At 36.9% G+C, this 16,574-nt stretch overlaps 1 protein-coding gene across 1 annotated transcript in view; it reads left to right on the top strand.

Annotated features, from left to right (window-relative positions):
• PCDH15 (protocadherin related 15) overlaps positions 1-16,574 on the top strand; it is a 1,456,321-nt gene that overhangs the window by 1,185,239 nt on the left and 254,508 nt on the right. Inside the window, exon 17 of the mRNA XM_055118856.1 lies at positions 10,522-10,654. Coding sequence (XP_054974831.1) covers positions 10,522-10,654 — 133 coding nt within the window. The remainder of the gene's footprint in view (positions 1-10,521; positions 10,655-16,574) is intronic.

Raw genomic sequence — 16,574 nt, 5'->3', positions numbered from 1 at the left:
CAGGTCGGAAAGGAAGAAATCAAGCTCTCACTATTCGCAGACGATATGATACTATACCTAGAGAAACCTAAAAGCTCTAGTAAGAAACTCTTAGAAACAATTGACCTATACAGTAAAGTCGCAGGCTATAAAATCAATATCAAAAAATCCATGGCCTTTCTATATGCAAACAATGAGACAGAGGAAAGGGACATGAAAAAAGCAATCCCATTCACAATTGTGCCTCAGAAAATCAAATACCTTGGAATCAGCTTAACTAAAGAAGTAAAGGACCTCTACAAAGAAAACTATAAAACGCTACTCCATGAAATAAAAGAGGACATGAGGAAATGGAAACATATCCCCTGCTCATGGATAGGGAGAATAAACACTGTCAAAATGGCAATACTCCCAAAAGCATTATACAGATTTAACACGATCCCTATAGGGATACCCATGGCATTCTTCAAAGAAACGGAGCAAGCAACCCTGAAATTTATATGGAACAATAAATGCCCACGGATAGCTAAAACAATTCTTGGGAAAAAGATGATGGGAGGCATCACCCTCCCCAACCTTAAACTCTACTACAAAGCGGTAACAATTAAAACAGCCTGGTACTGGAACAAAGGCAGAACTGCAGACCAATGGAACAGAGTGGAATATCCGCACACACAACCTCAAATGTATGATCATCTAATCTTTGATAAAGGTGCAAGAGGTGTGAAGTGGAGCAAGGAAAGTCTCTTTAACAAATGGTGCTGGCACAACTGGAGAACAACATGCAAAAAAATGGGCTTAGAACTCGACCTGACACCATGCACAAAAGTCAGATCAAAATGGATTAAAGACCTCAACATCAGACCACAAACCATAAGGTACATTGAAGACAAGGTCGGCAAAACCCTCCACGATATTGAAGATAAAGGTATCTTCAAAGATGACACGGAACTAAGCAATCTAGTAAAAACAGAGATCAACATATGGGACTACATTAAACTAAAAAGCTTCTGCACTGCAAAATATACATTGACCAGAATACAAGGACTAACCACAGAATGGGAAAGGATATTTACACAATACCCATCAGATAAGGGGTTCATATCAATGGTATATAAAGCACTGGTTGAACTCTACAAGAAGAAAACATCCAACCCCATCAAAAAATGGGGTGAAGAAATGAACAGAAACTTTACCAAGGAAGAGATACGAATGGCCAAAAGGCACATGAAAAAGTGCTCTACATCACTAATCATCAGAGAGATGCAGATCAAAACAACCATGAGATACCACCTCACACCACAGAGGCTAGCGCACACCCAAAAGAACAAAAGCAACCGCTGTTGGAGAGGGTGTGGGGAGAAAGGGACCCTTCTACACTGCTGGTGGGAATGCCGGCTAGTTCAGCCCTTTTGGAAAACAATATGGATGATTCTCATAAAACTAGAGGTTGAGCTCCCATTTGACCCAGCAATACCACTGCTGGGAATATATCCCAGAAAAGCCAAAAAGTATAGTCGAAATGACATCTGCACTTATATGTTCATCTGGAAAAAACCCGAGTGCCCTAGAACAGATGACTGGTTGAAGAAACTCTGGTACATCTATACAATGGAATACTATGCAGCTGTTAGAAAGAAAGAGGTCATGACGTTTGCATATAAGTGGATCAGCATGGAAAGTATTATGCTAAGTGAAATGATTCAGAAAGAGAGAGACAGACATAGAAAGATTGCACTCATCTGTGGAATATAGAATAATAGACTACAAGACTAACACCCAAGAATAGTAGAAATAAGTACCAGGAGGTTGTCTCCATGGCTTGGAGGCTGGTCTCTCATTCTGGGCAACTCAGAGAAGGGAACACCAAGCAAAATGTGGTTGGAGGTCATGTGGGGGAAAGATGATGCGGGCCGAATATAGACTAGAGACTGAACACAATGGCCACTCAACACCTTTATTGCAAACCACAACACCTAATCAGAGAGAGAGAACAAAAGGGAATACCCTGCCATAGTGGCAGTGTGGGGTGGGGGGAGACGAGACTGGGGGGGGGAGGGATATTGGATTTACTGGTGGTGGAGAATGGGCAATGGTGAAGGGATGGGTTATCAAACTTTGTAAGGGAGAAACATGAGCACAAAAATGTATAAATCTGTAACTGTACCCTCATGTTGACTCACTAATTAAAAATAAACTATTAATTTTTAAAAAAAGAAAAAACTTTTTAAAAAACCACAAGCATGAATATCACTTAAAAAATGAATTGGATGCAGGTATCTCTAAAATAAGAAATAAAAATCAAATTTTGTTCTTTGAAATAGACAACATAAAAATATTACCAAATAGCTACAGAATACAAAAAGAAATAATGTGTAAAATAATTTACTGCAGTCCACATTTTTTTTAAGTGAGATTAATTGTATAAGGTAAATAGAGAATGCTCGGAAAGAATTGTTACTCCAAAGTATATACCAGGTCATGGATGTATGAGAAGTGTATCAAATCCATTAAAAGTGGACCATTCCCACTCACAATTTTGCCTCAAAAAATTAAATATCTCAGAATCAGCATAGTAAAAGAGGAGGAAGAATTGCACAAAGACAACTATCAACCACTACTGAAAGAAATAAACAAGATTAGATTATGAATTAGAAGGGTTCACTTGTATCACTTGTCGTCTCGTTGATCTTAGATTTGCTCGAGCGGGCACCAGTAACATCGCCCTGTCGCATGCTAGTACAGCCTAATGATATCTCCTCGCTCCAGGAACAGGAAGAGCCTCAAATCGTTCATTCAGGGATTTGATGAAGAAATCTGACCATCTAGTTGGTGGTTGGACACTCGGTCTTCTAACATCCCTTGGAATCCAATCAGTAACAGCTCTAGTTCAGCAGTCATCTCTGAATCGAATTACATGACCGGTCCATCTGATTTTTGATGTCTTGGCAAAGGAGACAGCGTTCCTGATTCTTGACTATCGATGGAGGTCAGAACTCCAGATTCCTTCTCTCACTTGAGTGAGATGTGATAATCCTAGCATAGATCTTTCGATTCCTCTTTGGGATATCCTAATAGCATTCTCATCCTGTTTGCATAGGGCCCAGGTCTCTGAGGCATATGTTAGTGCAGAAAGAATGGTGGAATCGAAAAGATGTGCCTGGAGTCGGAGGTTCTTCGTCCTCTTAACCACTTCTTCGACAGTCTTGAAGGCAATCCACACTGCTCTCTTCCTCCTGCACAGTTCTAGCAATCAACTCATGTTGATTTCTCGACCCAGGTACACATAGCTGCATTTGGAGATGTTTGTTCCATTGAGAGCAAATGGAACTTTAGGAACTAGTTTGTTTTTCATGATCATCGTCTTATTGAGATTCAGCTGCAATCCGACCTTTCCACACTTGTGGTCGAAGTCGGCCAGCATTTGTGCCTCTTGGCTATGTTTGGCGTTATGAGAACGATGTCATCAGCAAAGCAGAGGTGGTGTAATTGCCGAACGTCTATCTTCACTCCCATTCCTTCCCATTCCAGTCGTCACATGATGTTCTCAATGGTGGCACTGAAGAGTTTTGGTGAAATGGTATCACCTTGCCCAACCCCTCTCTTTACATCAATGATCACTTCCTTGTAGAATGGTGAGATCCTGGTGGTGAATCCACAATATAGCTAGAGGAGCATTTTGCTATACTGAGTTTGAACGCTCTGTTTGGCCAGGGCTTTGATGACCGCCTCAGTCTCAACAGAATCGAAGGCCTTCTTTGAGTTGATGAACATAGACAGAGCGGCATTTTGGACTCTCACATAACTTCAATGAGTTTGGTCACTATGTGGATATGGTCTATTGTGCTGAATCCTTTTCAGAACCCAGCTTGCTCGCATGGTTTTCCTTCATCTAGTGTTCTGCCTACTCTATTCAGGATGACACGAGTGAACAACTTGTAGGCGACAGACAGCAGGCAGATTGGGCTTGGGTGATAGTTGCTGATGTCCTGGATGTCTCCCTTCTTGTACAACAGAATGGTCCTATTGGTTTTCCACTGAGACAGAACCTTGCATTCAGACAAGGTTAATATTGCCAAAATGACAAGCTATCTTAAGGCATTATACAGATTTAATGCAGTATCTATCTCAGGTTGAGATACTTCCTGAGTTCATCATGTTGACCAAGACCATCCATGGTAACTCGAAGTTCCAGAAGGCCGAATCTAAACGCTGCACATGGGAGTCTCCAGATGGACAATTCCACAATGAAATTGACCTCATCCTATTCGATAGACAGTTTTGCCTGACCAATGTCACTGATGTCCCAAAATTCCAAACGAGATCAGACCACCGTCTCCTACATGTGAAATTCTACTACACAGAACGGGGAGAAAGGTCTGCACAGTTTAAGAAGAGAACTCCCAGAATGTTCACCAACTGGGAGCTCTTTGGCCCTACTGCAGCAATATTGGAAGATGTCATCATTAACAACATTGACTAGGAATACGATCGACTGGTTCAGTACCTCCATGATTGTTTGAGGAATACAGAGATAGAGAAAGCCACAAAAAGTCGCCTGTCTTTCTAAACTCTCAAGCTCATTTGACAACATGGTCGGCAGGAGACTCAGGCAATCACAAGCTAACATCCGAGCTTGCAAAGCTGTGCAGAGAAGTGATAAAGGAAGACATCAAAGAGAGAAGAGCAGCAGTTTTGGCTGATGCAGCAGAAGCTGGGAAAAGTATTCACAACGCTCACCTGTTCTTCACCAACTATAAGACCAAGATGACTGCCCTCTGACATCCTGGTGGATCTATCACATATTCCAGAAGGGCAATGGAAAAGGTTATCCATGACTTCTACTCGGATCTCTTTGAGAGCCACGCTCACCTGCCCACATACCAAATTCCGCAGAATGGATATATCATTCCCAGTGTTCTCCATTGTGAAATCCAATATGCCATTTCATTGGTAAAGATGCGTACAGCACCGGGTACAGACAAGGTCAGACCTGAACACCCGAAGAATCTGCTGCCAGTATTTCTTAATACACTGGCTCGGCTCTTCACAGGCTACCTGTCTGAATGCAAGGTTCCATCCCAATGGAAAACTATCAGGACCATCCTGTTGTACAAGAAGAGAGACATCCACAACATCGGCAACTATCACCTGATCTGCCAGTTGTCTATCATCTAAAAGTTATTCACTCAAGTCATCCTGAATAGGATTGGCAGAACATTTGACGAAGGACAACCATATGAACAAGCCGGGTTCTGAAAAGGATTCAGCATGATTGACTATATCCACACAGTGACCAAGCTCATTGAGATTTCTTGAGAGTTCAAGATGTCGCTCTGTCTAATGTTCATTGATTTCAAGAAGACCTTTGACTCTGTTGATACTGAAGCAGTCATCAAAGCCCTAGCCAAAAAGGGTGTTTAAACTCAATAACACAGTAGGATCCTCCGTGAGCTGTATTACAGATTCACCACAAGGATCTCACCATTCTACAAAGAAGTAAACCATACAAATTTAAAATAAGAAAAATGACTGTGAAATGCTCCTATTTTCATTCTTTGATGACTATAGCCAAATTATGGAAAGTAGTAAGGTGTTTGTAAATATTGTTTTCCTTATTTGTATGCATAGCCTTATATTTATCTTTTAAATAAATGATATATATTTACAAAATGCTAATATAAAAATTGCAACTTATTTAGAAGATATAGGTAATAAAGGATATTATTTGCCCACAAAGACTATGATTAAGTGATTATTACATGATCACATATATAATTTCTTTTAAGAATACAAGATTGCACCTAATTACAGCAGGATCAAGTAATAAGTCTCAAAAATACTCTTGTGGTGATTATTATGTTTTAAAATACTTAAATGTGTTTAAGATTCATTAAAAATGTAAGGGATTTTCATTTTGAAAAAAATGTAACAAATTTCTACTGCCAATTTCTAAAATCTTGGGAATTCACTAGAAATGTGAGATAAGAGTTTTAACTTTATAGTATCCATATAAGTGCACTGTGAAATCAGCATATGCATTGATGGAAAATTACGTGTTGATGTTGACTTTAACCAGAATGATATTGAAGTACAAAAGTAAAGGAAAGGGCTGGAGTGATAGTACAACTAGGAGGGCATTTTCCTTGCATGCAGACAACCCGGGTTTTATCCCTGGCATCTCATATCGTCCCCCAAGCACCGCCAGGAGTAATTTCTGAGTGCAAAGCCAGGAGTAACCCCTGAGCATTGCTGGGTGTGACCAAAAAACAAACAAACAAAAAAGAAGTAAAGAAAAAAATAAAAGTGAGCGCATAGTATATTTGTTGGCAGTTGTAGATTAATCAGCATTCTTTCAACACAACTTCATTTTTTTTTCCTTTTTGTGTCACACTTGGCAATACACAGGGGTTATTCTTGGCTCTGCACTTAGGAATTGCTCCTGGAGGTGCTCAGGGACCATGTGAAATGCTGGGAATCTAACCTGGGTTGGCCTCATGCAAGGCAAATGCCCTACCCACTGTTCTATCACTCCAATCCAACACATCTCCATTCTTTTTTTTTTCTTTTTCGGTCACACCCGGCAATGCACAGGGGTTACCTCCTGGCTTTGAACTCAGGAGTTACTCCTGGAGGTGCTCAGGGGACCATATGGGATGCTGGGAATCGAACCCTGGTCGGCCGCGTGCAAGGCAAACGCCCTACCCGCTGTGCTATTGCTCCAGCCCCCACATCTCCATTCTTAAATTAAGTTCAAATAAGTATGAGAATAATGATCTAGAAAGAGCTTATTTATCTTTCCAGTCTCAACTCTGCTATTCTCTATATATACCTTTGCCTTACAACATTTTTATAGTTCTTATTTATTACTATTTTTATTCTGCATGTTTCTATGTCTTTATGCTTTCTATACCTCAGTATATTTTCTTTTATCTTAAAAATCTATCCCTGTAGCCCCCCCAGAGAAGTGTTCTTATACCCTATAATGGCTTTAAATGTGAAAATTTTACTCTTACATATTATATACAAATACAAAATGATAAATTTAGAAACTGTGAGTATTAAACTGAAAGTGAATATTTTCTAGTGCAATGTTGGCAGACAACAAAATAAAAATTTTGTATATTTATCTGTTTTGTGTTGTAAAATGTAAAGGACTATACATTTCATCACAGAAACAAGGTCAAAATGCAGAACTAAAAACAATGTATTGTTTTATTCTATCAATGTATTGATGTAATTAATAAAAAATTAAAATAGACTTTAGAGCACTCAATACCAGCACTATCATTTTATACTATGAAGTACTAGTGTCCTATATGCAATATTGGAATTTTACTACTTTTTATTTATTTTTTGGTAAAGCAAGATCATTTTTATTGAAATGTACTTAGATGTGAAGGGAGAGAAAAAATTGTGTGCACATGTTCAATGGAGAACATGAGCTTGATGAGCAAGACAAAAATACTGAAATTTTTAAATATTTTAAATACTGTTTCAAAGTTATGCCATCTGAGACTGACAACCTCTGCTTGCCAGTTCCCAGGACTTAAAAATAATTTATCATTTTCTCTAACAGAGCCTTCATTTGAAATGAAGTCTATTTCAGACTTGAGAAATTTACCTATCAATTACATAAGAAGCCTCCAATTCAATTGCCAGATTTATTCTTGTTGGCTGTGAGAGAAAAGGGCAAGAAGATTTTGAATTCAGAAGCCTTGTTTTTCATTTACCTGATACTACTAATTAACTTTGTAACCTTGATTCAGGCACTTAATCTTTCTGATTTCTTAATCCTCTTTTGTAAAATGAGAGTTAAATTACATGGTTTAAAATCATGATTTATCTGAGAAAATACATTATCTCACTTGTTCTGTTATGACCTTTACTATCAAATGATAAAAGAAAAAATCTTTAATTTTAGTTTTTCAGTCATAATTTATCTACATAATATTGATTGCATTACATAAATAAAGCTTGGGATCATTTATATATTTGATGTTTTTTATTTAAGAATAATTATAAAATGGAAATAAAAGATGGTCACATAAAATATTATTTATCTAGTGACTTTCCTGTTATATTAAATGTTTAACTGATGCTGGTAAAATAATATTTATTACAGTATCAATGTTACTATTTTATTAATAGCATTGGTATGTAGTTTTACAAAAGTGAGAAATTTAAAAGTAAATAATTCTTTTGAAGAATTGTTTAAATACCATCAAGAAAATGCCTAAATAATGAAAATATAAGACCTTGTGACATGAACTTCCTCAGGTAACTCTGCCTCAAGAGCCAAGTACAGGTTTTTCATAATTTGCAATTCTATATTTGAATTATTGTGGAAAGGGATGCAGAAAGCATAAGAATAAGGGAGATAAGGCAGTCTCACTGAACCAGTTGTGCACTGTCTTTTGCTTTGGGATTTAGTGTACTTTTCATTTTCTCTTTTAAAATCTTTTCTGTGGTGAGTAAACAGACTTCATCCTTATTAGAGGCTGTTACTGCAGGTTTGTAGATGAACATATACAAATTCACTAAACTGAGAAAATAATCAAAGAGCAAAAAATTAGAAAGGCCATAAAATAAGTTTAGTGTAGATTATTTATTTATATGTGGAAAAGATTCAATTCAAATAATAGTTTATAAAATGTTTTAGAGTAGCATACAAAAGTTCAAATGAATATGCAGAACAGGAAGATGCAAGTAAGGAAGGAAAACTGGTTTGGAAGGAAAACTTCCTGGCTAGAAGAGCCAGGAGTAACCCCTACGTATCGCCGAATGTGACCCAAAAGAGCAAAAAAAAAAAGAAAAATTTTCAAATTTCCTGGACTGTTATCTTTAAAAGTATGTAACATACACAAACATTAAATTATAAGCTTTTATACCTAAAGTCTATACAATATTTACTATAGAATTCCAACATTAAAAATCTCTCTATTTGATACAAATATATGCTTACAGTAAAATTTTACAAATTTTATAACATTTATCCCACATGTCAGAGCCTGGCAAGCTACCCGTGACGTGTTTGATATGCCAAAAACAGTAGCAACAACATGCTCTTCGTGTTTCTGGAGTGAGCAGACACCATTGGGCTACACTAGCATGTGACAGGGACAAATGAAGACTTACTGGCGCCCACTTGTGCAAATGGATGAACAACCAGATGACTGTGATACAGTGATACAGTGATATAACATTTATATGTGAAGAATATATTACATCATGATCCTTTTTTTTGTAATCATATCTCTTACTTGAAGAACTTTAATAAAAAGAATTGAGAGTATTTAAGAAAATTCTAGTCCTTTGAATAATATATATCATATATTTTCAATAAATAATCATGAATTTGTGAAAAATCAGTTTGACGTGTAACAATGCAGGTATTGGTCATGTGTTTTTATGAAAGGAAGACTATATTTCAACAGAATACTAACTGTATATACCTATTTCTCACTAATAAATTTTAATAACCTATGCTTTTATATAAACCCATACATATAGCTTGCTCCTTCAGTTTTGGTTATGTAAAAAAATATAGTTTATAGAAATTAAGAATGAGAGAGATGATTCAGGATATTTTTCCTGTAATATTATGGCATGTATAGTGTTAAGAAAATTCCCTACCCATGTAAGGCTTAATTAAACACACAGACACACAGACACACAGACACACACACACACACACACACACACACACACAGAGTCACAGAGTAGTTGAGGGAATTGGGGGAATCATAGTCAGCAGTGCTTAGAGGCTTCTCACTCTGTTCAGAGGTGACGCCTGTTGATGCTTAGGTGACCATGCGGTGCCACAATTGAATTGGGACTGGTTGCATGCAAGCTGCCTTAACCCCTAGACTAACTCTTTGACTAGTGCTCAGCAGTCCTCGGGGTACCGTAGATAGACCGGGGGTTGGGTTGGTCACATACAAAGCAAGCACAAAAACCTTTGTGCAGTCTCTGTTTCATATTTTTAAAGAATTTTAAAAAATTTAATTTTTGAAAATATTTTGCACAATAATTATTATTTTGACTCCTGATGTACTTTTGCACTGTTATTGATATAAGCAACTGAACTAATACAGCTCATATTGTGTTATGTGTGTGTATGATATTTCAATCAATACTCTGCTGGATTAATAGGAATAGAACCCTAAGGGAAACTTATATTACTGGATATTTACAAAACACTATTTTATATGAAAGAGACATTAAAAAATAAAGCCAGAAGTCAAAGCAACTTAATGTATTAACTTTGTTCAGACATTTATTTCCTTTTCATTTACAATGTTAATCTAAGTAAGAAAAATCACCGCCTGAGGCATTTCTTCTACTGAGATAATTTTATAAAATATTTTAGTGGATACTTTTATTTTTCAATGTTTTTTCTTCTGAATTATTTTGTTGCTGTCTATAAAAATGGAAAACTTTTTCTCCTGCAAACTTAACAACTAAATGCAGAACATAGTCATTAAATGTGATTTAATTAGCACCGTTTTTACCCATCTTGTTTGCTTTCTTTCTCTGCAGGCACTCCATCTGTACTGTGTATATTGAAGTGCTTCCTCCAAATAACCAAAGCCCTCCCCGCTTCCCGCAGCTGATGTATAGCCTTGAAATTAGCGAAGCCATGAGAATTGGTGCTGTTTTATTAAATCTACAGGTATGTTCCTTAATGTACACATATATATGTATATGTGTGTACATAGGTGTATATATGTGCATATTTATATATAAACATATATATGTAAGTTTAACTAACTTACAATTTAGCTATTAATGAGGCCACCTGAAAAGGAAAGCACGAATAATATGGTTGGAGAATTTCTACAGCTAGTCTTTTGGTTATCACTATTGAATAATGTTAGCTAGCAGGAGTTGGCTATTATCATTACAGAAGATAATGTAGGAATTGAAATTATGCACTTGAGTATTTTGTACTTTGCACACAGAAATCTTGTAGCTGACTATTGTTTTCTACCTTACATTCTTTGGTCCCGATAAGGATTTATTTTTACTACAGCATTATACAGAGAAAACAGACTTAAGGTGCTAGGTTTAGCTGATATTTTCTTGGACCACTCCAAGATCAAGCATAAGCTATGTAACTTGCACAACGGTAGGTTGTGGACTACAAATGGCACTAAAATGGACTATACATGGCACTAATGTGAGAACCCAGTTGAGGACCTCCGGAACCCAGCCACAGCCATGCTCAGGGCCATTCTCCACACATTCGGATGAGCTTTACATATGGGGGAGCCGGTGGAAGAACTCAGGTGTGCAGGGCCTATGGCCAAGATCCCCAAGGCTGCACAGATCAGAACTGGGACTCTTCCACAAATGGTGTGGCCCGAAATTAAAAAAAAAAAATTTCTACAAAGAAAATTAAGAGCTAATCACTAGATGACAAATATGGAAAACCAAATATTGAAACAGTTGCATTTCATGAAAGCATTTAAATACTGTAATATGCATTAATGTATCTAAAGAAATTTTAGATGGAAAGATTCAGGTTAATAAGTTCTTCATGTTTTCATTAAACTATTCTTTAGAATGTGCCTTTATATTGTAAACTTTCTATATATTAAGATACAAATTTACTCATAAAATAGCTCAGGTTCATTTTAGGAAATCCCACAAAAATCTCAGAACCATGTAAGCGGAGAATAATTCCACCCATCAGTTAAAGATGAAAAGGATTTGGACTTTTTCATATCTCAGATTTCTCTAATGCAAAAGCTAGAACACACTTGAAATGAAATTCTTATTCATCCATTGTGCTTCTGGTAGAGGCAAAAGAAATCGTACCAATTGCAGTGGCAGGCTCTATTAAGGAAGAATGAAGGTGACACCTTCAAGGCACTTTTCACAGGCTACTGACCACCCACTTTTGCTCATGAACAACTGAGATTGAATTTAAACTAGTGACCTAAAAGTTGAAAGACTTCATCAAATTACTCTACCTAAGATGTCTAATAAGAGAGTGCATTAGAGGTACTTCTTGCTCTGTGCTCATCTTTTCACACATGGAACTACACATTTGCTGACTCACTGCTCAATTTAGCAATTTAGAAAGACAGAATGTGTGGGGAAATTTTTTTCTTAAAATGACAGCAGACGAGCTTCAAAATCTGTTTTGTCTGAGATCAAAGTGGTGTTGTGTTGTTGTTGTTGTTTTAGACACACATGTTTGTTTCCCTCCTCCATCTTTCCCTTTAAAGTAAACTCCTTTCATTTCATTCAAAAGTTTTTTTGGAGACTGATTTTCCTCAGTATGTAAAAGGTGTTTTGCCTGGTGCTGTATGGACTGTGCTCAGTAGAGAAAAATATTACCAGAACATTGCTTTTCAAACTTATCCTATTCAAGGTGAGCATTAGATAGGCTTTTTTTTCGTTTTCTGAATTGATTAAACCTTAATTTCACACCTAGTTTTGTGTAATTTGGAACAATCACTGAAACCTAGAAATGTGAAATATTGGAGCCAGATCACTCACGGAGATGCAGAGGGTCAGCCATAGTCATTTTTGCATTATCTTCTGTTCAGTCATGTGATATTGTTAGTTTCACTTGGCCATGGTAGCCATAATTATAAAACAGAAATTGTCAAATGCAAAAGTCGGTATGATCACTACAGAATTAGGTGTTAATTTTTAACACTGAATATGGAGGTAAATTTTTCAAGGAATTGAATCATTAAAATATATCCACTCTCATAATATTCTAGCACTCTTAATTTTTTTATATATTTCATCTCACTGTAAAAATGAGTAAAATCAAACTCAAATATAATGACCTAGTTTTCTCATTTCCGTGAAAGAGCATTATCTCTTTCAAATTAAACTCAAATGTGTCTCACATTGCCATTGATTACCTACTCAGGCTAATACCATTAACATAATCTTCATATCTAATACATAAATTTCATGAAATTGTAGCTCTCTTCCTGTCTCATATAAGAACACATAGCTAATAATGAATATTATTGAACTAATGGGATAGCTACGACTCATAATCAAACTCAATATCTCAGCAATTTGGAACTAAAATCTTTTCTTTTTTACTCATTATATAATCACTATGAATCAGCTCCAGATCTGATCATCATTTTCACTCCTTTTTGGAATGAGGGAGTAGCCTCTATTAGGTGTCTTGTTGTTTTCCTGATTGAATAAATATGACAGGGAGAGTAAACCATGAGCTGGTCTAAATATCTCTCCCATAAGTAATACATGACCATTCTATGTATGTCATTCACTAGAATTTGATAAGTAAGACTAACAAGGTCAGCAATGCAAATTATTAGTTATCACTACCATAATATTTCTTAATCATGAATTGTATTGGATTTTTAATTTTTCACTAAAACGTTGTGATACCCTGTTCCATTGGTCTGCAGCTCTGCCTTTGTTCCAGTACCATGCTGTTTTAATTACTACTGCTTTGTAGTAGAGTTGGAAGTTGAGGAGGTTGATTCCTCCCATCTTCTTTTCCCAAGAATTGCTTTAGCTATTCATGGGGTCTTATTGTTCCATATGAATTTCAGGAGCGCTTGCTCCATTTCTTTGAAGAATGTCAAGGGTATCCCAATAGGGATCGCATTGAATTTGTATAATGCTTTGGGGAGTATTGCCATTTTGACAATATTAATTCTTCCAATCCATGAGCAGCAGATGTCTTTCCATTTCCTCATGTCCTCTTTTATTTCCTGAATTAACTTTTGTAGTTTATACAAGTCCTTTATCTCCTTAGTTAAGCTGATTCCAAGGTATTTGATTTTTTGAGGTACAATTATGAACAGGATTGCTTTTATCATGTCGCTTTCTTCTCTCTCATTATTTACATATAGAAAAGTAATGGACTTTTGGGTATTGCTTTTATAGCCTGCAACTTTACTATATGAGTCTATTGTTTCTAGGAGTTTCTTGGTAGTTTTAGGGTTCTCTAAGTATAGTATCATATCATCTGTGAATAGTGAGAGCTTGATTTCTTCTTTTCCTACCTGAATGCCCTTAATGTCTTTTTCTTGCCTAATCGCTATTGCAAGTACTTCCAGTACTATATTGAACAGAAGTGGAGAGAATGGGCATCCTTGTCTTGTCCCTGTTCTCAGAGGGAAGGCTCTTAGTTTTTCCCAATTGAGGATGATGCTTGCCATACTCTGACACACACCCCCAAATATACGGTCATCTAATCTCTGATAAGGGAGGAAGAAATGTAAAGTGGTGCAAGGAAAGCATATTTAACAAACTGTGCTGGCAAAACTGGACAGCTACATGCAAAAAAATGGGCTTAGATATCCACCTATCACCATGTACAAAAGTCAGATCAAAATGGATTAAAGACCTCAACATCAGAACAGAATCCCTAAGGTACATTGAAGACAAGGTTGGCAAAACCCTCCTTGACATTGAAGCCAACGGTATCTTCAAAGCTGACACACTAATGGCCAAGCAAGTGAAAACAGAGATAAATAAATGGGACTATCTCAAACTAAGAAGCTTCTGCACCTCAAAAGAAACAGTGACCAAAATACAGAGACAATCTACAGAATGGGAAAGGATATTTACGCAGTACCCATCTGATAAAGCGTTGATAGCAAGGAAATACAATGCACTGGTTGAACTCCACAAAAAGAAAACTGCCAATCCGATCAAAAAATGGGGTGATGAAATGAATAGAAACTTTCCCAAAGAAGAAATCTGAATGGCTGAGAGGCACATGAGAAAATGTTCAACATCACTAATCATCAGGGAAATGCAGATCAAAACAACAATGAGATATCATCTCAGACCGCAGAGACTGGCCCACATCCCCCAAAAAATAAAGCAACCGGTGTTGGTGTGGATATGGGGAGAAAGGGACACTCCTTTACTGCTGGTGGGAATGCCGACTGGTTCAGCCCTTTTGGAAAACAATATGGATGATTCTTAAAAAATTAGAAATTGAGCTTCCATTTGACCCAGCAATACCATTCCTGGGAATATATCTCAGAGATGCAAAAAGTTATAGTAGAAATGACATCTGCATTTCTATGTTCATTGCAGCACTGTTTACAATAGCCAGAATCTGGAAAAAACCAGAGTGCCCCAAAACAGATGACTGGTTAAAGAAACTCTGATACATCTACACAATGGAATACTATGTAGCTGTCAGAAAACATGAAGTCATGAAATTTGCATATAAGTGGATCAGCATGGAGAGTGTCATGTTGAGTGAAATGAGTCAGAAAGAGACAGACATAGAAAGATTGCACTCATATGTGGAATATAAAGTAGCAGACAGGTTCAAGCTTGCAATGATGCAATTTCTGGCAGATATTTCTCTGGACTTAGTTACTAAAATACTAAAATACAGAAATTCAAAACCGTGCGACTGCTAGTGTGTCCACTTGACCTCATATCTCTTCATTCTGAGCAATGGAAAACAATTATCAAATGCTTCCTTTTCAGCAGGTCCGACTTTAGGGGGAGAAACTCCAAATGATAATAGTGAGGGTTTTTTTGTTGAAATATTGAGTATAATCAAAGTAAAGTGAAAGAAAAGTGAAATTTATCAGTTATACAGGCAGTTTGGAGGGCTGGGGAGGTGGGAGGGTGGGAGGGAGGTATACTGTGATTTTTGGTGGTACAATATGTGCACTGGTGAAAGGATGAGTGTTCGAGCATTGTATAACTGGGACTTAAACCTGAAAGCTTTGTAACTTTCCACATGGTGATTCAATAAAAGAATAAATTTAAAAAAAAACAACAATGTTGTGATACATATTGAGTTAGGATCTTTTACCTGCTTTAAGTTTTTAATAATACTTATTTTAGCACAAATAATGGATCATTTCATTTGATGTTGACCCTTAAGTTCATAAATAAGTCAGTGTTATTATCAGAAAGTGTAGCACTGCAGCACTGTTGTCCTGTTGTTTATCAATTTTTGCTCGAGCGAGCACCAGTAATGTCTTCATTGTGAGACTTCTTGTTAGTATTTTTGGTGTACTGAATATGCCACGGGTAGCTTGTCAGGCTCTGCCTTGCAGGCGGGATACTTTAGTAGCTTGCCTGGCTCTTTGAGAGGGATAGAAGAATCAAACCCAGGTCAGCTGCATGCAAGACGAACGTCCTACCCGCTGTGCTATCAAAAATGTCACTGTCACTGTCATTATCAACCCGTTGTTCATTGATTTGTTCGAGTGGGCACCAGTAATATTTCTCAATGTGAGACTTATTGTTACTGTTTTTGGCATATCCAATACGCCACGGGTAGCTTGCCAGGCTCTGCCATTCGGGCGTAATACTCTCGGTAGTAGCTTGCAGGGCTCTCCAAGAAGGACGAAGGAATCAAACACAGGGCGGCTGCGTGAAAGGCGAACGCCCTACCACTGTGCTATTGCTCCAGCTATCAAAAATACAAACAAAAATTCAAAAACACAAACAAAATTTCTGATGCAAAATATTTTCCCTTAATTTCTAAATCAAGACTCTAGCTATGATTCTCACATATTTTACCTAAAAAAAAAAAACCCTACTAATTCCTTCTCCATATTTTGTGTGGGATGAGTATATTTTATACTACCTTTGGGTTTTAC

This window comes from Sorex araneus, chromosome 11 (assembly GCF_027595985.1).
Source record: "Sorex araneus isolate mSorAra2 chromosome 11, mSorAra2.pri, whole genome shotgun sequence".
Classification (NCBI taxonomy): Eukaryota; Metazoa; Chordata; class Mammalia; order Eulipotyphla; family Soricidae; genus Sorex; species Sorex araneus.
Note: the sequence above shows the minus strand (reverse complement) of the source record. Positions and strands in the feature narration are given on the sequence as shown.